This window comes from Rhinoraja longicauda, chromosome 25 (assembly GCF_053455715.1).
Source record: "Rhinoraja longicauda isolate Sanriku21f chromosome 25, sRhiLon1.1, whole genome shotgun sequence".
NCBI lineage: Eukaryota > Metazoa > Chordata > Chondrichthyes > Rajiformes > Arhynchobatidae > Rhinoraja > Rhinoraja longicauda.
Genome location: NC_135977.1, coordinates 10,218,388 through 10,241,068, shown reverse-complemented (window position 1 = coordinate 10,241,068; position 22,681 = coordinate 10,218,388). Strand labels below are relative to the sequence as shown.

Genomic DNA, 22,681 nt, shown 5'->3' with positions numbered 1-22,681 from the left:
ACATATATGGGATGTGGAAGGGAATTGAAGCAACTAGTAGAAGCCCACATGGCCACAGGGATAAGGTGCACGGTCCACACAAGCAGCAACCAAGGTCAGCATTGAATCGGAGTCCATAGAACTGTGATGAATTGCTGCATACTATCTGGTACTTTGTATTTTTCCTAGTTTTTGTTCATGTGACTTCAGGTTTTGTACTCCAGATGAAGTTTCAGAATACTCCAGTACAAGAGTGAAATGTTTAGGAGTTACACTTTTGCTGAGTGTTAAGATAAACATTTCTTCCAGCAGGACAAAATAAGCCCTTTCTCATTCAGTAATGACACAATCAGCATAGGTAGAAAATTTGGCTGGACCAGCCTCGTAAATCAATCCAGAATGTATGTTGCATATCCTGCACCAAATGATTCACCTCTTTCTACGTGACACCCTTTCTACCATCTTCAGGACTTTAACAAAGACTGTGGTGGAATGTACTCTTACTTGCCCAGCTGAGTGCAGATACAACAACGCTCAAACACAACTCTATATTATCCAGGACAAAGTTGACCGGCCAACCCAGTCTGTTACCTTAAACGTTTATTGCATCTACCCCCTGCGCACAGTGGCAGTTGTATATCATATAAAAAAGTGCACACTAGTTACCTGCCTAGCCCACTCTAACGGCAACAGATTGCGGTGGACACATAATATGTTCATGTTGGGGGACTTAGCAATAATAATGCCATTCATGAATAGGAATGGTGATTGTCCCTGTCTTGTTGGACGTGGTCATTGTCTGTAAAAGCCCGTTGGATCATATAAATAATGTGTATTATGTCTAAAGGACTAATACCCTAATTGCAACAAATTTAAAGAACAACCTTCTTTTAACTAACAAAGAATCTGGTTGTACATAGGTTTATGTTCATGCTTTACTTTTGAAATCCTCTAAATTTCATACATGACGAGGAATCCTGAATAATTTAGTGTTGTGGTTTTTTGAATAGAACATATCTGTGGCCAATAAAAATGTATTGTGGTTCAACTCACTTGTACGTGAGTAATTTGATATTACATCACAAAATAAGTGAATTGGGCAACTACTCTGGTTTCATTCAAGGTGTGTGATAATAATTAAATAATCTAAATAATTTTTGCAGATCTGTAACTTCATTGATTGACTCACCAGCCAAGACTAACTCTCTGGAAAAAAAGCTTATGTTAAAGAATAAGGAATTGTTGGAGACTCAGGACACGTGTCATAAGGTATATGATGGACAAAATATGCACGGAATTTCTTGATAAGTTGTTTTCCTATAAATAATGTGGTACGTTTCACATTCATTATTATTAATCTTTCGCATTAACAATACTACATCTTTTTAATCCTCAGAGATTGTATTCCAAATTGGTGACCAGTATCTTTCTGATTAAATCTTTGGACGATTTCACAGCTCTATATATATATATATATATATATTTGTAAATCTTACGTTGAACCTTATTATTAAAATAGTTTGATCTATTTGTCGGAAATTTTGTGGATCTCGTTCTACCAGAAATTATTCCACAATCAACACAATTTCTGCACAAATTTTCCAATGGTTTCTATGCCTGAACTTCTACTAGAACTTGTTTAGTTTAGAGATACCGTGTGTAACAGGCCCTTCGGCCTATCGAGTCCATGCTGACCAATGATCATCCGTACACTAGTTCTATTCTACACACTAGGGATAATTTACAGAAGCCAATTAACCTGCATGCCTTTGGAGTGTGGAAGGAGTCCGGAGCGCCCAGAGAAAAACCCACATGGTTACAGGGAGAACGTACAAACTCTGTACGGACAGCACTGGTAGTCAGGATGGAACCTGGGTCTCTGGTGCTGTGAGGCAGCAGCTCTACCCGTTGCGCCGCCGTGCCGCACCATTGTTATACAAAATGCAACACCAACGTAGATTAAGAATAATTTGAACAAAATTAATAATCAACAAATCATTGTATATTTTGGTCAATTTGGTTGGTGAAAATACTTGATATTGATATTTTTTCATTATCCTAAAATGAAACTTATGAAATCCATAAAGTTGAAATTTTACTTCACTGTGTTTCTTCAAAAATCTGACATTTTACTTCACCGTATGTTTCTTAAAAAATTTAAAACTAGTAATATGCACTCTCTTATTTGAAGAACACAACTAATGAGGAAAACTTGAGTGTTAATTTTTAGAAACTGAATGTAAATAGTAACGGCGGTTGGATTATAATTGTTCAGCACAGTCAGATTTTATAATTATATATTGTTGAATACTAGCATTTATTTTAATTTTTTTAAATTGCAAATTCTCAGTAGCCCAATCTTATGACCACTACTTTTGCCAATCATGTAATTACAAGAATAGATAAATGATTCTAAGAACTCTGCAGGGAAAGAACTGGAAATGCTGAAAATAATTAACTGGTCAGGCGACATCAATGAACAAAAATGATTATTGACTGCCATCCTATAGAAATTTTTTAATGAAAGAACATTGACCTGAATCATTAAATCGTCCACATATACAATCTGACCTACTGAGTATATCTAGCAATATCTGCTTTTTATTTCAGATTCCTGGTATCTGGAGTATTTTAATTATTTTTCTAAGAACTCTTTGGTTGCTATTTAGCTACTGAGTAAGTATTTAACAGTAGAATTTATTCATGATGAAGAAGATTTTAGAAATATCTATTGCTATTTCTCTAGAAATGTTTTGCTATTTTTTATGTCAATTCAGACTGATTGGTTATGGTTTATTATTGTCACATGTGCAATGAAAATCTCTGAGTACGCACGAGTATGATCACAGGTATAACCAGTAGTGCAGAGAAAAATAGAGTGCAAAATATAGTGTTACAGTGTAGAAAAAGTACAGAAAAAAGTGCAAGGGCCACAACAAGTAGGAAGAGTGTCAGAAAGAAAAATATTACCTGAAGAATGGAAAAACTTTGGTCGGGTCTGCTGAGAGTAGAGAATGTCAGGCGGAGGTGATCGTGATTAACCAGGGTTTTTTGTAGAATAAATAAGGAAGAACTGTTTCTGGCGACAGATCAATAACTAGAGGACATGATTTAAGATCATTATGAAAAGAAACAGTTGAGTTAAGGACACACAGAGAATCCTCTGCTGCAAATTGTTAAAATGAATTCACTAGGAGATTCAAATAGGAATTGAATATATGCTTGAAGGATACAAGTAGAAACATGGAAACTAAGAAAGGTGCAGGAGTAGGTCATTCGGCCCTTCAAGCCAGCACCGCCATTCAATATGATCATCCAAAATCAGTACCCCGTTCCTGCTTTTCCCCCATATCCCTTGATTCCTTTAGCCCTAAGAGCTAAATCTAACTCTATCTTGAAAACATCCAGAACATTTTCTTCTGTGGCAGAGAATTCCACTCTTTGCTTTGGTGAAAGATCGTAGCTCTTTCCAAAGAATTGGACATACATAATAGGATGAATGACTGATCTTTTGGACTCTCCTATTCAAAAATACAAAAGTTCTTTGTGAACTGCAGGGATGCTGCAGGGAAAAAAGTATTTGACTATTTACGGCATAAATAGCTCGTTCTACATGATGGCTAACATTGTTCATAATAGAAAAAGTATAAAGAATATTCATAAAGACCTCAGCAATTCTAAAGAGCTTGTTTCTTACTTGAAGCTTCACATTTGAAATCGTAGTTATTACATGTCTGTAAACCAGAAAATTTGCAAATTCGGGTTTTTGTGTTAGTTTTTTGCGCCCATCTTCTACGTTTCAAATGTCACATCACTGTCATCGTCCGCCTTGAAAAGGGCGCGAGCTTCCGGCGACAATCAGTGGGAGCCATCACTTGCACAATAGATGATGGTGGTAGCTGAATTAGCTCAGGACACTTCCAGTTTCCAGTCTCACGACGTGGACGCTTCTGCTGCAGGGCCTTTGTGTGAGTGCAAAACGATGTAAAGGATTGACTTAGGTTGCAGTGAAAATATCTCAGATTTACATGATCAGTGGCAATACTTTGGTAAAAATAGATATATGAGATTGTTTGAAACTAAAGAAGGTCTACAGGCTTTTTTTAAATCAATTTTTTTCCTCTGCACTTGTCTTTTAACTTTTACGTGAAATGACCAGTTTCTATTGAGCCTGAAATGTTATAACAACTCTAACCAGAAGTTTTGGATGCATCTGTGTTAATTACACTAAATGATAGCTTTATTTGATTTTTTAAAGATCTTTTTTTCAGATGGATCAAGAAGTCACCCATTTACAACGTAAAGTCTGTGAGTTAGAAACAGTGCTTGACCAAAAGGACATGGAACTTCAGGCTTCTGAAAACCAGAAATCAATCCTGGAGCAAGATTTGGCAACATACATTACAGAATGTAGTGTAAGTAGATGTTCAATTATTGGATCATGAATGCAACTGATGGATCCACTGGCAAGAGAGTATTCAAAACATAGTCAGATGAAATGCTTTTAACCCCTCAATTGCCTTTTCATTGACCAAAATCATGATTGACTACATTCTGCATAACTGCCTTTTACCTGTGTTGGTTAAAAATCTTTACAGAAGAGTTTTGTAACTTCGCAGTTGAAAGGTTTGACATTATTCTTACATGATATCTTTGATTTCCTGACTAGCAGAAATTTCTGTTGTCTCGCCTTTTTATTGATTCCTTTGAATACCATGAAAACTTTGATCAGAGTTTACATTCACTTTCTACCAATATGTACATTTAATTGAATGCTTGGTGTGTAGGAAGGAACTGCGTTTACTAGTTTACACCAAAGATAGACACAAAATGCCAGGCGTGTCAGCATGGAGAAAAGGAATAGGTACCATTTTGGGTCAGAACCCTTCCTCAAACTACTTTTCAGAGGGGATGAGGTTAGAGTAGGTAGATGAGTCGGAAAGTTAAGGCGGTAGAAAATAAAATAAAAGCAGTCTAAAGAAGGGTTCCAACCTAAAATGTCACCTATTCTTTTTCTCCAGAGATGCTGCCTAACCGGCTGAGTTACTCCAGCATTTTGTGTCTATCTTTAATTTAATGCTGCCACTTGCACTGCTTACAATTGAGTGTCCTCAGCAAGCTTGCATACTTAGCTTTCAAATCAATTATCTGAGATATTTATAAAAACTCAGATGCATATGGACCACCACTTCTCTCCCCCTCCCCCCTTCCACATGATGTTCAGCTTTATGCAATCGTCCTATGTTGGTGCGTGGCAGAGTTTACCTTGTTAAGGGTGTACCAGCCCTTCCTGGAAGCCGTCAAAGCACCAAATTATGTACTTTGTGCTTTGGCTGCTCCTAATGAGGCTGTGTTCCTTTTTGTGGCCATTCTGAAGTGTGGGTTTCAGCGAGTACAATTATAACTTGCATTGCGTTTGCAGTCTCTTTTAGTGCTGCTGACAAAAATGTAAATTATTATTTCATCTATTCGCTTTCTTTTTCCCCCAAAAAGTAAATTATCATATTTGAAAGCACATGAAACAGTTGCTATGGTAAACAGCCCATGTATTGCAATGTGAGTAAATTCACAGGTACAAAATGTTGTGTAGAACTTCAAAATACATGTTCTTTGACATGTGCGATCTCACTTTATGCACTGTTGAAAATATTTCCTGTAAAGGACAATCAATCTTCATGACGTGCATTTTTGGTGGATTGTTGATCTAGTTTTCATAAGAGTCTCACTACCCCTGCAAATGCCCGAGCAGTTACATCTCCTTTGATGTATCTGCTTAGGCACGATTAGATTGTGTTTGGATGCCAGAGGGTTAACACAATTAATGTGACGTAATATAACTGTCTGTTGAACTCAGTGCATTGAGCAGCTTCTGGGATGGGGGATGAATTGTCTTGATTCAGGTCACAATCCTGCAGGACGACAGAGTGGAGAGGGAAGATAGTCAATATAAAGAGAAGATGGCGAGGGGGGAGGTGGGTGATGGTGAAGCAGAAGTCAGGTGATGAGTGAAGGAGAGGGAGGGGTGGAGTTGGGAGACTGGCCGGTGAGTGAGAGGTGCAAGTAGACAAAGAGAAAAACGCGATAGATGTTTTATGTGTATGCATCTCTGCTTGCCTCATCTAGAGGTCTACTGTTTTTTGGCCAGCTGTTGACAGGTATTTCAATGCAAATATCTCTGCACTCTTTTCAGTCATTCCAGCATTATTGAGTAACCCCACAATTAATTATCATTTATTTCATTTTAATATTAAGCTCTGCAGCTTGAGAGTAACTGCAGGTTTGATTAGACTTGTCAAAGCAGCTCAACAATTTCTACCCGCTCCCAACAAGATTCGGCCACCAGACACCTATACCTCTCCCACCCCTATTCAGGATGGATTCATGTAGCAGTTAGAAGCAGATTATGCATTATAGTCTCTGTTAGATGTTGGTAAAAGCAGGGCTGTGGAATGTGTCCAACAGGTCAGCCGGTACTAATGGAGAGAAAAAAACTGAGCCAAATGGATGACTTGTAAAATAGCTGCTTTTGATACAGACAGAAAGAAAGTTTGGGTTACCAAATGTTGGAAATGTGATATTGGCTCCAAAAGGTTGCAACTTATGATGAAGAAGATGGTATTCTTCAGACTGAAAAAGGGTCTCGACCCGAAACGTCACCCATTCCTTCTCTCCGGAGATGTTGCCTGTCCCGCTGAGTTACTCCAGCATTTTGTGTCTACATAATGATTGGTTGGCATCAGATCTGACCAAGTTCAATGAGTTGCAAGGACTCTCACCAACATCTCTGCAGCGCTACTATTTTGGATGGCTTGACAGGGAAATTCCCTTCGGACTATATTTTTGGTTCTGCCAAGGACACAGCCAGGCTGGAAGTTTTTGCAGGATCAAGTATTCTATATATAAATATCAAAGGCAGTAGATATTTGTGTCACCAACAGAGATGCTTGTGGGATCCTGCTAGTCGTACCATGCCAATATGAGTAGCTGTCTTTTATCTCTGTTTTCTACCTCCCTCTGCTCACTGCCCACTGTGGCTTTCAATTTCCTGAACTTGCCCAACAATCTTTGTGACGAATTTTTATTTGAATGCAGATGTCCGTATACATAATTTATGTAGAATTTTCCCTAGCCAGGATTTTAGTCATCTCTTCAAAGAAACGTATTGAGTTCAACTTGCATGATCTATTCTTAACAAATCCCTGCTACATTTCTCTGATAGTTCCAAAGTATTCAGTAATTCAATCCCCATTTATAATCTACTATTCCCTTGATTTTAATACTAGTTTTTAAATAACTGGCTGCTTTACCTTGCATTGCTTGAATTATTATGCAAGCAGTCATGATGTTTATATCTATGCAAGGGTTTTATAATGCTCCTGCAAATGAAATAAAATCTAATATATATATATATATATAATTATTCCATTAATAATATAATTAGGGAGATAAATAAGTATTTTAGCTTAAGAGTAGTCTGACAATAAAACATACACACTGAAAATAAGTATAATTAAAATTGCATTTAATGTTGTTCTCTTTCAGTAGGTACCTACCTGCGCTCAATGTGCAAATGTACTTGATTTCCATGTTGAAGTGCTTCAGAATGCACCGTTACTTTCCTTTGAATTTGTTGGAAAAATGTATTAAATATTTTTATTTCCAACTTTGGAACAAACAAATATATAACTGACCATGTGAAAAGTTTTGAGATTAAGGCCAACAACTTTATGCGATCATCGTTGTGCCTTGTAACATAAATCTGTCCGGGTATTATTTCTGTGTCTTTATAATGCAATGTTGTCTTTGTTTCCTTTTTCTTTTCTTTGTTTTTATTGGGTTGATTGTTTTTTTTGGGGGGGAGGGTAAAATTATGTCCCTCATTTCAGAGATCTTTCTCATGTATGAATCGGGAGAATAACTACGGTCTACGTAAAGGCAGGAGCTATCACAGCAACTGCCCTTTTATTTGGCAATAGAATTCTCCCAGAATCCACTGATATTTTTCCATTGGGAGCAGCAATGTGGTTCTGCCTATTTGTTTTTTTTAATAATACCAGCGTGTTAAGTCTAGATGGCATTTTGTTAGGATTAACGGTGGATGGACTTAAAAATTGAACCAGGAAACTTTTGACTGCAATGTTCTATTGTATGCAATGTAGTAAATTTATGAACATTTTTCTTTAAGAACCTTTGGTGATATCATCACTTGTTTCTCATATTTAAGAGAACTGTCATAGATGATCCCCAGGCATCAACAAGCTCTATTGTACTGACTTGGCGTCTCAAACTGAAATGCTATTTCAAATTTCCCCTGGTGATTGCTGTCATTGGTGATGCATTTTTCCAAATCCACTCTTATGAATTATGATTTCTGGATAATCAAACTTTAAACTCCAGCTCAGGGAATGATCTCTCAAATGTTTGTGAAGCATACACTGGGTCAGTACTCAAAATGTGTGTATATGTTGAGTTCTAGGTTAGCGTTTGGCTATGTGATCCTAGCTTTGCCGAGCCAGTCAAAGCATACAAAATTTGAATCAGATCAGGCATCAAAATACTTATGTTTCTTTGGCTTTGAATTAACCATGTTAGTTTGGGTTTTACTTTGGTACCCATGCAGACCACTGTTCCAGATTCTGTATGCTTATGCTCTCTCAGTTTGTGTCAGAGTTAACCCAGACCCAGCAATGTAAGGTCATTCTGGCAACAACCGGAATAAAGCACACACAATTAAATTGTGATGCTTCAAATGTCCCCAAATTACTGAGTTCTATCATTATGCTTGAATGTACTCTTCATGATGAGAGTGTTACTCTGATCGAGATGGGATTCGTGCAAATTCCCGAGATTGTTGCCTCCAATGTTAGCAACCACCATGGAAACTTGAAATAGTATTTCACTTCTGACTGTCAGTACAACATAGGAGAGTATTAATCCCATCGGAATAATAATTTAATCCATTAGTCACATAACTCCTGGATCCTTAAATTTAACAAACCTGCTTAGCCTCATAACTGCGTAACCATCTGCATTTATATAAATATTACATTCTTTGAGGAGGAAAATTCCTTGGAGAGCCAGCCAAACACCATATATTTATTTCTGGATGCTGGCTGGATTTCATTTGATGCCATCCTGAACATATATTTGCGGGAAGTCAACATGTAAATGGGAAGAGTGAGGAAAGTAGGTCTCAACTCTGGCAATTTTAAATTCCAGACATAGTCTGACTTGTAGATCAGTGAATAACCTCCTCAGAAAATGGCTAGAATATTAACATTGCTTTATATTGTTCTGTTTAGTTAGGAATCTCGCTGGTCGCACTAATCATCACATTTATGTGTTTTGGGGCCACCAGGGCTCAGAAGAACATTAATTTTGAGCTAAAAAATGGATGGATCCTACTTATCAGGATCTGTGCTGAAATCTATTACAACTTGGTTTGGTTTTCCTATGTTAAACATTCTCCAGGAATGCTCATTTTAATTGTCATTTCTTCTTCTACATCCAAGCAATTGGAATTAATTTCTGACAGCTTTTCTCTGAAAACATCTAAAAAGTTCTGGTTATGAAATACATCAGAAATGCTTCCTTGTGGCTTTGGCCCAGCTTTAAGACAAATTGTGTGAGGTCGAGCTAATGTAAAAGTTTGTAGCTCAGTAAAGTGTGCACAATTTTAATTTATGTTATCCCTTTGCCTTTGCTTGAAAACCTGGGTTAAATAGTTAATAAGGGGCAAACCTTTTGTGCAACACTGTTTTTGAACATCAAGTTGTTGGTACATCCTACTGAGACATATTCTGGTGATAGCAGATGTCTGTTTAATAGCTGATGTGGAAATATTGAGGTTTAGTCTGCAGCTTGATTAAAGAAAGGAGACTTTTTTTTCACATATTTTCTGCCCAGTTTGGCTGAAAGACAATGAGATGAGCAAGTGCTGCCACAGATGTTTTGTTCTTTGGATAATTGAAGCCACAATCGTTGTGGGGTTTGGTAGGTGGGTGTGTAATTGTGTACGATTGCACTGATCTTGTATTGGTTTATCCTACAAATACGATGAGTGTCTGCAGACACGATAGGCAGCAGATGCTGGAATCTTGATCAAAACACAAAGTACTGGAGCAATACAGTGGGTGTGGCAGCGTCTCGGGAGGGAATGAAACGTCAGGACCCTTCTCCCTAATGATAGTAGGGGGTAGAAAGCTGGTAAAGAGAGGTGGGGGAGGGACCGAGCCTGGCAAGTGATAGGTGGATACAGGTGAGGGGAGTTTGATTGGCAGGTGGGTAGAGTAAGTGACAGGTTGGAGGTGATAAGGAGACAAAAGTGCACCTGATATGGAACAGAGAGGAGGAATGAAATGTAAAGGGGGAGGGAGGGATGTGGGTGGAGGGGGAGGGAGGGATGTGGGTGGAAGGGGATGGAGAGGGGAAAGAGGACAAGAGGATGCAAGTTAAGTGCATGAAGGAGGGGGATGGAGCAGGAGGACTGAGAGGGGGGACAGTTTTGGGAAATGGTGTGAACAATGGCATTGCACGAGGGTGGGGTGGAGGCATGGCAGAGAAAGGCTATCCTAGTGGAATATGAGATGTTGTTCCTCCAGTTTGCATGTGGCCAACTCTGGCAATGGAGGAGGCCAAGGACAGAAAGGTTGGTGTCGAAATGGCAAAAGGTGCATTGAAATGGTTAACAGCCGGGAGATCTAGCAGCCCCTGGTTGACAGAGTGTAAGTATTGGGCAAAATGGCTGCCTAGTCTATGCTTGGTCTTGTCATTGTAACAGAGCCTACATTGAAAGCACTGGATGGAGTAGACAAGGTTGGAAGAGGTGCACGTGAAGCTCTTTTTCACCAGGAAGGGCTGCTCTAATTCCTGGATGGAAGTGAGAGAGGTGGTGTAAGTACGCTTATATCTCCTGCAGTTGCAGGGGAAAGATCCTGTAATGGGGCTGGGGGGGAGGGGGCAGGGCTGATGGGGGAGGATTTGGTCGGAAGGGATGAGTGAATATCTGCAATCACCTTAATAATTGGTGAAAGCCATGTTTGTTAGTTAACCAATGAATGCCCTGCTATTAGAAGTTAGGTAAATACAATCTGTTCTGACTTTCGGGAGTGGGAAGGTGGATTAACATTGAGCTAATGTGAATGGGTGATCGATGGTCAGCATGGACTCGATGGGCCAAAGGGGCCTGTTTCCATGTTATATCTCTAAACTAAGCCAAACTAAACTAGACTACCTCTTCCTGGTGTCTTTATGCTTCTATGGTGCAATTTCTGCATAAGGTGTCAATAACCTCTCCGATTCTATTAGGCTCAACTCCTAGCCAACCCCCAACTCACTGATCTCGCTGACCCAGTATAATTCCCTTAACTCCCTTATACTGACCTAGTATAATTCCCTATAATTCCTTCCTCCACCTTGCCTCCCATATTGTGCTGATTGAGACCCAGATGTCCAACACCACCACTGCTACACAACTCGCAAGTTGGAACCCTGATGTAAAAACAACGCCTACTGAACCACAGTTGGACTTCCGATTGCTCGCCCAACTTTATCCTCTGACCATAACCCACCCCTTGGACCTAGTTAAGATACCCCTTTACTCCTCGATCCCCAACTATCAATCTACAACTCCCCACAAAGCATTTATCAAACCCTCTAATTCACCTCCATCTACTGAGCAGGCCTCAGATTGTTGGTCAGTTTTTTCCCCCTCTTCCCCTGACACTGACCTCTCTGGACTTGCCTCAGAACCGAATGCCATATTTTCCTTTATACATAAAGGAAAATATATAATTGTAATTCAGTGAAAGCCAAGCCCCAGGCACAAAAAGATAAAAGATAAGTATGGGACTTTTGTATAAATTGTTAATTTCTTAGCCTATTTATCCAAATTTTAATTATTTTATTAATTATACATATTGTGGATTTCATTCTTGTTTGCAAAATATCATTTGAAATTTTGTGGATCATTGGTGAATTTTTACATAGTTATCATATCATATCATATCATATATATACAGCCGGAAACAGGCCTTTTCGGCCCTCCAAGTCCGTGCCGCCCAGTGATCCCCGCACATTAACACTATCCTACACCCACTAGGGACAATTTTTACATTTACCCAGCCAATTAACCTACATACCTGTACGTCTTTGGAGTGTGGGAGGAAACCGAAGATCTCGGAGAAAACCCACGCAGGTCACGGGGAGAACGTACAAACTCCTTACAGTGCAGCACCCGTAGTCAGGATCGAACCTGAGTCTCCGGCGCTGCATTCGCTGTAAAGCAGCAACTCTACCGCTGCGCTACCGTTATCGAAGATAATGACTAATTAGAGCTTTTTATTAGAGAGATTGAGTGAAGCTGTACACATTTTTGAATTGATTGAAGGATAGAAAGATGCAGCATGGCAACAAGCCCTTCGGCTCACTGAATCCACACCTACTATCAATCACTTATTATCCCACTTCCCTACACACTGGGGTAAATTTAAGAGGCAATGAACCTACAAACCCAGATATCTGGGACGTAGGAGGAAACCAGAGCACGCAGAGGAAACCCACGTGGTCACAGGGGAAATGTACAAAATCCACACAGACAACACCCAGGTCACCGGTACCTGTGAGGCAGCAGTTCTACCAGATGCGCAACTGTGCTGCTCATTTTGACTAAACAAATCAATCACCGTTCCTACTATTTTATCCCTAATTGTCTAATTTGTCCTTGCTTTTGCAAAGTTCATAAACTGTTCATGATGCATGGGCTCCTGTCAACTGACCTCAGTCAGGCGAACGACAACAAACAGAGACAGCAGAAGCAGCTTCATAACTTCTGCTGCCTCAAACACAAGAAGAAGATGAAGCACTGATAGCAGTCAGTAATAACATGAAAATGAAGAGACAAGTTGGAAGATTGAAATTATTCAATTTTGCGTAGGCAGATGTCATTCAAAATGTCTGCTAACAGAGCACTGTTGATGATGTGTATGGGAGTGTAATTTTGAAGGAGCATTACTAAATATATTAAGTTGTCCCAAAGTATTCAAAATGTGTATTGACTGTAAAGTAGCAATAATGTGGATGGGTTTCCTGGTTGTCTAATGCTCTGCTTTATTTCTTCAGAGCCTGAAGCGTAGCCTTGAGCAGGCACGCGTAGAAGTATCTCAGGAGGATGATAAAGCACTCCAACTGCTGCAGGAAATTCAGGAGCAGAGTCAGAGAATGCAAGAAATCAAAGAACAGGTAACTGGTGTATATAAATGGGATTGAAGGAAGTTATATTAGAGCACTTTGATTCAGTGAGGTGTTGTCTCTAAGGGTCCTGTTAAATATGATGGAATTTTAAGCATTGATAAGACTAATCCTCCAGCAATCCTGGAGATTTGAGTGCAAACAATTTTGTTTTGGTATTCAGACTTGCACTTTATCAGCACGGTTTGACTGCTGTCTTATTTTTAGTCGGGCAATAAATAATTGCTTGTTGCCATTCTTGAGTTCTTATACTTACACTCTTATTTTTCAACAATTGAATTGAGAATTTGTCTGAAAGCTTTCCCATTTTACAAAGGGTTTGCATTAAGGTATCAATGTAAAATGGAAAAAGGCAGTCGAAAACACAAAATGGATTTTGAGAACCATGACATTTGATTCAGTAGCTGACATTCTACCCATCTTTTTTTTAGGATTATTGCTATCTGACTTGTAAAGTGGGGTATGTGCAAATTACAACAGCTTTCTTCTGCAAAATCCACCCGTTTTGAAAAGGATATAGAAGTGTTACAAAATCTTGGTTATTTGAGCATTTCCTTCCGCCACATAATGGTAGCCATTAAGTAACATTACCTTACTTTTCTTCAGTACTGGAATGATAGTAGCCTTTGTGAAGTAGGTAGGGACCTCGGAATGTAGTAGTGAGAGGTTAAAGATATCTGAATACCTCTGCCAGCTGATCCGCACGGATCCTGAAGACACGGCCAGAGACTCAATCCGGACCAGTTGCTTTCCATGGACTCGCTCTCAGGGAGGCCGATCTTACGTCTGCCTCCGTAACCGTGGGTACAGGTGGGCCGGAGACTGGCGGACAGATGGCACTCCACCAAACAACCTTCTGTACAAAGTGGGTGTAGAATCCATTGAGTTCATCAGGGAGGGACCCATTTTTGCCAGTGATACTGCCTACCTTCACATTGTAGGCTGTTGTAGCGTGCAAGACATGCCACAATCTACGGGTATCCGCATCATTGCCTCAAGACTCCGTCTCAGTGTTGAATTCCCTCTTGGCATTCTTAATGGCTCTAAGGTCGGAGATAGATTTCTTGTACCATTTGAGATCATTTGACTTGAATGCTGCAAACTTGGACTTCACCTGGGAGTGGAACTTGCGGTTCATCCATGGTTTCCAGTTGGGTAATACACGTATTGTTGTCTTTGGTGCATAATCCTCTGCACAATTGCTGATAAAGTCTGTGACAGCAGTGGCATATTCATCTAGGTTAGCCGCAGATTCCTTGAATATGGACCAATCCACTGACTCAAAGCAGTCGTGAGGGATGTCATCTGTTTCTTTGGACCTGCACTACACGATTTTGTATACCGGATGCTCTATCTTCAGTTTCTGCTTGTAAGCAAGGAGTAGAAGCACAGCAGGTGATCAGATTTGCCATAGTGTGGTCTGGGATGGAGCGGTATGCATTTTTGATAGTTGTGTAGCAGTGGTTGAGGATGCTTGGACCTCTGGTTGGGCAGGAGATGTGCTGATTGTATTGTAATGGTTGGAAGACCAAAATCACACCTAAGGTCCCTGTTCTTATCACTGATCCCATTCCCATCTTGGCTGAAGTAGACTGTTTGCCAACTTATCTTTATATTTCATTCTTAACTGAACTTTGAGTTAACGTATTTTTCAATATCAAGACTACCATCTTTCCACTCCTACCATCTCTAACTTTGCTACAGCTTGTCTGTTGTTGAAACCCTCAACTTCACATTTTGCTTCTTTAGACTACTATTTCAATGCTCTCTTGGCCATCCTCCCATTTTCCATCTGTCACAACCCCCTCTTGGCTGTTTTCAAACATGGTCCTTAGACTAAGGCCATAAAGCATCGGAACAGAATTGGGCCTTTCAGGCCATCAAATTCTGCTCCTTTTCACTCAATATCTCTGTGGTCGAGCAATGCCTCTAATTTAAAATTTATTGCTCGGTTAAGTTAATATTTGGGGAATCTGAGATAAAACAGGATGGCCCTGGCACATTAACAATTAGAAATCTGATTTGATATTTAGAACCAAATTATGTCATAATGTTGGACTGATTAGAGAACAGTGAAATGAAAACATTGCAGTTCTTTTAAAATTGCAGTAAAAATCAAAAGCACACAAAGGAAAGAGATTGAAGAGCTGAAGTCACCACGCACACCCTTGTAAGCAGATAGATTTGGAATTATAATCCTTTGGTTATAAATTATAATGGTAGTAGAGGCCTCTTTCAATTACTCTAGTAATTTTCTTTTACTTGTTACCTCCCAGAGTTTGCATAATTTGTTGTTCTTTATTTCTCCCGCCCCCAATCTCTTGGATATAGAATGCTTATTTCTTTTATGTACCTTTTGTTTTTTGGCAACATCACATCTGAATGGTTAATTGGGGAATAATGATCACATAGGTTTTGATATGAGCTTGGAGGTTCTCATTTGCAGGAACAACAAGTAAAGAAGGAAAAGGGAACATGGTGCAAAAGTAGGGAATGTTTAGAACTGCATAGGTTTGGTGAGACTACACTCAACTACTGAGTACATTGTAATTTTTAGGGAACCTTGTGGCACTGCAGGTAAGTCGCACTCGAATGATTTGTGGGGTTAAAGTGTTTCGATAATGAGGAAAGATTGCCTGGAGCTTAGGAGAGTGAGTGGTGATCTTACTGAGGCATATGAGACTCCAAAGTGGCTTGGCAGGATTAATGATGTAAGAATGTGTCCCTTGGTGGATAAGTCTAGAGGTAGGACACAATCTAATTTTGGATGAAGATGAGGAGAAATTTCTGATTTTCAAAGGTTGTGGATCTTTGGAATTCTCTATTCTAAAGAGCTATGAATATTGTGTCATTGAGTATATTGAAGGGTGAGAGAGATTTTTTTTGACTAAAAGTTAGAGCAATTATATGAATATACGGAATGATGGAGCAAGATTGAGGGTGTATAAATATGACCAACTGCTCGTATTTCTTGAGCTCTGATTAGCATTCCAAATCTGCTCAATATCTCCTAAATATTTGGGCAGAAAAGGTATATTGTGTTTGCTGGGCTATATTGTTTCCAGGTTAAACTGAAAACAAAGATGTATCATTTTATTAGTCATGGCAGATAATTTGTGCAGTTCTGCACAGGTTTAATTATATTTTCAAGTACCAGTTACTATAGTAACATACTTGTGAACCAGTAGCCATAGCAACATCAAAGTTGGCACTTGAACCTCTGAAATAAATGATTGTAAAATTGTGTTGTAAAACAATATCTTAAAAATATTCAGCGTTTCATTGATTATTTTTAACATTTGCAAGTTAGTCTGAGCTTCTGAATGATTTCCTTTGCAGTTTATCTAAGAAAATTGCTGAATGTAAAAATTGGAAACTTGATTTTGATGGTCCAACTAGAATACAAGTGGAACTCCCAGTGAAGAATTAAAAGCATACTTGGGATCTGACAGTAATAGGAACATTAAAAAAGAGTTTTGTTTATTTAACTATAGCACAATATGTTTATAGTGAGTACAAGCTCTTCCCTTACCCTTCCTCGCACTAACTCTGCATTAAATCCTGTGGTTGCTTTGTAACCAGGATATCCGGTGCATCAAAATGTAATTATATTTTTATTTGTGTTCCGGACTCTTGTGCAATGCACTTAACATGCTTTCTATTTTTTTGCATCTTCAACCTGCAGTATTTCTGGTGACCTATCTCCGTTTATCTCCATGTCAAGTAGGTTTAACAGTTGAACATATTGTACAATATATCCAGCTGATTCTGTTAATGACAAGTTTATGCTATTTTCAGTTGAAACTTTGTTTTGCAAGATAATGATTATAGTTGGTGGATGGGATGTATTCTCTGGGAGTGGCTTGTATCCTTCCTGTGGAACCATGAGCTTTCTGCATTGGCTGAACAATTAACTGCATACCTTTTTTTTTTAAAAGGTAGAAAGGGTCTTCTGGTAACTAATTTCCTGGATTTCTGGTTACAATCCAACAACAGCAGCTTGCATTTTTATAATAACTTTAATGACAAAAAGCAGCTTACAAAACTGTATTCAAAAAGTAGATCTTAGAGGATTATCTATGCTGGTAGAGTCATAGAGTCATACAGCGTGGAAATAGGCCCTCCGGGCCAACCTGCCCACACCGACCCACATGTCCCGTGTACACTAGTCGTGCTTGCCTGCGTTTGGCCCATATCCCTCTAAACCTGTCCAGTCCTCATTACTGTATAATTGCTGTTGTGATAGTCCTTGCCTCAAATACCTCCTCCAGCATGTCGTTCCACAGACCGAGCACCCTTTGCGTGGAAAAAGTTACCCCTCCCATAAATTCCTGTGTAAAAAATATTCGGGGAGATGCAAAGAAATTGAGTAATTTAGTGAAGAAATTTTAGGTGCCTAGCTGAAGGTATAGTCTGCAATTATGAGATGTATTGAAGAGGTTGGATGTGTGGTCAGAATCATGGAATGGAGAGATGAATGAGATAGTATTAGACCTGAAAGAGTTTAGGGATGGGGAAGGTCAAACGCACCAGTGGGTGGAATCTCAAAAATCTACAGTGTATAATGGATGACTGGGATGGTATGATATAGTTTACAGCCAGTATAAATTTAGTTGAGCTGAAGTTAATGGGCACATATAATTTTCCCAATGTTTCAATATTTGCATTCTCTTGTCCAGAGTTGTGATTCTGTTTTATTGTTTTTTTTGGAGAATCTGGAATTTATTTTTGTTCTTGTATATTGTGTTTCTGCAGTTCTTTTAGACGGTTCTTTGCCCAATAGGCTATACACTATAGGGGCGGCACGGTGGCGCGGCGGTAGAGTTGCTGCCTTACAGCACCAGAGATTCGGATTCGATCCTGACTAGGGGGTGCTTGTCTGTATGGAATTTGTACATTCTTCCCGTGACATGTGTGGGTTTCCTCCGAGATCTTCAGTTTACTCGCACACTCCAAAGACGTACAGGTTTGTAGGTTAATTGGCTTGCTATAAAATGCAAAATTGTCCCTAATGTCCCGAGGGTAGTATTAATGTGTGGAGTCGCTGGTCGGCGCTGACTCAGTGGGCTGAAGGGTCTGTTTCCGCACTGTATCTCCAAAACTAAAACTTCTGTGGAGATTGGAGAGGCGTAGTGGAGAGGAATAGTGGTAGTTTGGAGATAATTGAAAATAGTATCCTACTGTGGTGTTTATAGGAAATGATCAGCAGCTGTGACTTCATGCACAATCATACTTCAAAGGTGTCTGGCAAACCTCTTGACCTGATACCAAATATGTTGTCAATGAAAACGTATGAGATATGAAACACCATTATTGCCTGTCTGAGAGGATATGGTTGAACCATTCATCTCTCTAGCACAAATTTAGTGCTAGCTGTATTTCTAAGTACAAGGGCAATTGAGGAAGACTATTTCTATTCTGCTTCTAAATATTTCAGCGGCTGAGAGGCTTCCTTAATCCAACAGACTGAATATAATTTTGAGATTCTATTCTTAAGCATGGTTCATCCATGATTGAGCTGATTGTTTAAGCACTCTGGTTCACACAGGGAAATACAAGAACTTGAATAATGACTGCAGCTAGTTTACATATCTGCATCCTGTCACAAAATATTATCAGGAAAGCGTTGTTATTTCTGATTGGGATATGTGCTTACAAGATTAAAATAATTTCCATGAATGTGTAAAATACACCTTTGGCTTGAGGGTCCTCACAAGTTTCTGTTCAGATAATTGGTCAAGGCAATGAGCTATTCCTAAAACAACTTAGTAACAGTTTAAAAATAATCTATTTTGCCTTCTGATGTTTCTCTTTAATAGAGGAGTAATTGTCTATGGGATTTGAATGCTTAGGTGATAAATTGATCAAAATTGGCGCCAGAGAGAGGCAACATTTTGCAGGCCGCAGGCAGGCGAACGCTTGTATACTTGAGCTTTGATTTTTTAAAGTTTTAACTCTGCAGGCAGAGTCACAGCTATAAGGAACAGGCTTTTAAGCCATTTAAATACACTTGAAATCTTCTAATCATCCGGCAGACACTACCCACAGAACACAAGCTCAGCACCTGGCACTGTGGGGGGGGGGGGGGGGGAGGCCTCCATTTTGTTCATGTGAAGGAGCAGAATTAGGCCATTCGGCCCATCAAGTCTACTCCGCCATTCAATCATGGCTGGTCTATCTCTCTCTCCTCACCCCATTTTTCTGTCTTCTCCCCATAACCCCTGACACCCGTACTAATCAAGAATCTATCTATCTCTGCCTTAACACGATCGCTGGGGAGAACTTGGGATAAGAATGAAGTGTTGCTGTATGCAAACTCCCGCGCCATCCTACATGGCCAATGTACAGTCGCTGAAGAACAAGACAGAAGACCAAGGAACAAGGCTGCTCTATCGGAGAGATATGAGGGATTGCTGTGTACTCCTGTTTCACAGATACATGTCTCGTCCCAACTTTCCAGGCATTGTGTTCCAGCCTGAGGGTTTTTCCATCTGTTGCATGGATCAGGAGGTGGTGTCTTCATGACAAATTCATCGTGCAGTGCCACATCACTTCCACATGAGGTCAATGCCCCTTATGACTGCTTTTAGAAGAGAGAATAAAAACAACACCAACATGAGCCACCATAGCTCCTGATACCATCCTTCTCAGTCTCTGAAGCCAACAGAGCAGCCTTCAAGAGAGTAACTCCACACAAAGCATTGAGCCCGGATGGTGCACCTGGCCAAGTGCTGACGATCTGTGGATACCAGCAGGCTGGAGTATTCCAGGATATCTTTGACTACTCACTCTGCAGCCTTAGCTTCCCAACTGTTTCAAAAGGGCATCTGTTGTACCGGTGCCCAAGAAGAGCATGGTGACATGCTTTAATGATGGTTGTATGGTGCGCTTACGTCCACCATAATGAAGTACTGTGAGAGATTGGATATGGCATGAATCAACTCTTCAGAAACTTTCTTAAAAGTTTAAGAAGATTCAGCAAATCACTGAATAATCTAACAAACCTCTGCAGATGCACTTCAGAAAGCACTGTCTGATTACATCATGCCCTGACATGGGAATTCTAATGCACAGGAACACAGAGGCTGCAGAGAGTGGTGGTCTTAACCCAGTCCATCACAAGCACAGCCCGCCCCACGAACAAAAACATCTACATCAGATGCCACCTCAAAAGGTGGCATCTATCATCAAGGGTGCCCAACATTTACTGTGTCCTCTTTCTTGTCATGAATTGCGTTTTTGCACTAATATCTTCTTTTGTACACGTTTTCTTTTCCCCGTCTTGTGCAATTTACGCTGTGTGTTGTCTGAGTCTTCATGCCTGTGCCTGTGAAGCTTTTCATAGTACGTGTGCCTCACCATACTTGCACATGTCACAATAAACTCCGTACTGTACATCCTTTTATCAAACTTTCTGTAAGTAGCAGAATAAAATGGAAAAATAAAATCTCTATATTTGTGCAAGATTTAATTACTTTATAGAACTATCTATTTATAGATCTATTTATTTATGTTTCTATATAGTTATTTTCTGTCTCCTCTACACCCAATCCATCACTTTTTTTCTGAACTGTTGTCCATTGTTGTATTTGTTTCCCCCTCACTTGTAAACAGGAGTTTCACGCTCAGATGGAGGAGATGCAAGTGACGGTGCGACAACTGGAAGAGGATCTTGCGGCAGCTCGCCGCCGGGCTGATCTTTACGAGTCCGAACTGAAGGATACCCGAATTACGGCAGATGAATACAGACGGAAAGCGGCCGAATCACAACAGAAACTACAGAAGGTTGGTTTGAACATGTGTTCCAATTGTACGGAGGGAAGGACAGTGAAGAATAGACAGTAAGGAGATTAAATGAATTGTTGTGCATCAAGATGTTCTGCATGTGGTGATTTTTATACGGCTTCATAGGTGATAGGTGCAGAATTAGCTCCACCATTCTATCTTTCCCTCTTAATCCCATTCTCCTGCCTTCTCCCCATAACCCCTGACACCCTTACTACTCAAGAATCTGTCCATATCTGCCTTAAAACTATCCATTGACGGCCTTCACAGCCATCTGTGGCAATGAATTCCACTCTCTGACTAAAGAAAGTCCTCCACCTCTTCCTAAAGGAATGTCCTTTAATTCTGAGACTATGACCTCTGGTCCTAGACTCTCGCACTAGTGGAAACATCCTCCACATTCACTCTGTCCAGATCTTTTGTTATTCGGTAAGTTTCAATGAGGTCCCCCCTCATCCTTCTAAACTCCAGCGAGTACAGGCCTCTGGATCATTTTAAGGAGTAGTCACATTGGGTCTAACTGTCTTTGACTGACCAATTGAGCAGAGTTTAACTAAGCTACCAGCTGAAATCTTGACCCTTTAAATTGCCTGTTTCACATTCTGACTGATATCTTGGTCATGCTCGGGTCAAAGAAACATTTCCATAAATTTGAGGCTAAGCAGATCCACAGAGTTACATCGCTAAGAAATCTCTCCAAAATTCTCCTTTGTGCATTGTTAAGGATAGTGAAGGGTGCCTATCTTGTACTGCACTTTTTAAAAATTGTGACTGCTTGTCTTAGTTTTGCCTACAGTTTTTTTGTTCTCGATGGTCAAACACTATTTATTGACTGAAATAACATTGCTATTTGATATTTCTGGCAGAGTCTCTACATATGTTAAGACTAGACTCAGCACAATGTGCTTTTGTGTCAGCTTTCTGTGTTGAAGCTGAACCATGATCTGATACAAGTTTCTGACATCAAATCTGATTTTCCATTCACAGACCAGAGACCAGGGAAAGGCTGAGGTTGGAGAGATATACAGCAAACTGGAAAAGGTTTTTACATTTTTCATTAACATTCCTTTACTGAATTGAGGTTTAAATTGAGGATAGACAGAAATGCTGGAGTAACTCCGCGGGTCAGGCAGCATCTCTGGAGAAAAGGATTTGGTGCCGATTTGGGTCAGAACCCTTCGCCAGTCTGAAAGACCTTCTCTAAGGTCAGAACAAAACAGGGCCGGCAACAGGTGACCTCAGGAAGGATGGAGTCCATAATGGCCGATTGTTGGCTGTGGAAGATGTGCTAACGACCGGGGTACAAGGATGTGAACAGTGGAACTAGTGAGACGACTAGAGTGTGGGAGGAAGGAGAGTGGAGCATCCCAAGTTTGTAGTTTAAATATACAATTTTGAATTACGGTAACTTGACTAAATTGTAGAACTGGTTAAATCTTTCATTTTTATAGAGTCTTCCAGAGATGCTGTCTGACCTGCTAAGTCACTCCATCACTTTGTGTTTTGCATACGATTCCAGCATCTGCAGTTCTTAGGGTCTACACTTATAGGGATTATTTATTTAGAAGACCTCTTCATTAGCTGGTTCTAGATTTGAGCCTCCGCAGAGACAGAGGCAGAAAGGAGGAAGATTGAATGCACCAGGAGATCAGTAGAGGTAGAGACCAAA

The 22,681-nt window shown here is 39.9% G+C and overlaps 1 protein-coding gene across 14 annotated transcripts in view; it reads left to right on the top strand.

The window, feature by feature from the left end:
• Window positions 1-22,681, top strand: part of LOC144605650 (citron Rho-interacting kinase-like) — a 140,183-nt gene that overhangs the window by 43,072 nt on the left and 74,430 nt on the right. For all 14 annotated transcript variants that reach the window (XM_078421109.1, XM_078421102.1, XM_078421110.1 and 11 more), the window contains 5 exons: window positions 1,143-1,248; window positions 4,251-4,394; window positions 13,099-13,218; window positions 20,842-21,012; window positions 22,000-22,053. In XM_078421109.1, coding sequence (XP_078277235.1) covers window positions 1,143-1,248; window positions 4,251-4,394; window positions 13,099-13,218; window positions 20,842-21,012; window positions 22,000-22,053 — 595 coding nt within the window. The remainder of the gene's footprint in view (window positions 1-1,142; window positions 1,249-4,250; window positions 4,395-13,098; window positions 13,219-20,841; window positions 21,013-21,999; window positions 22,054-22,681) is intronic.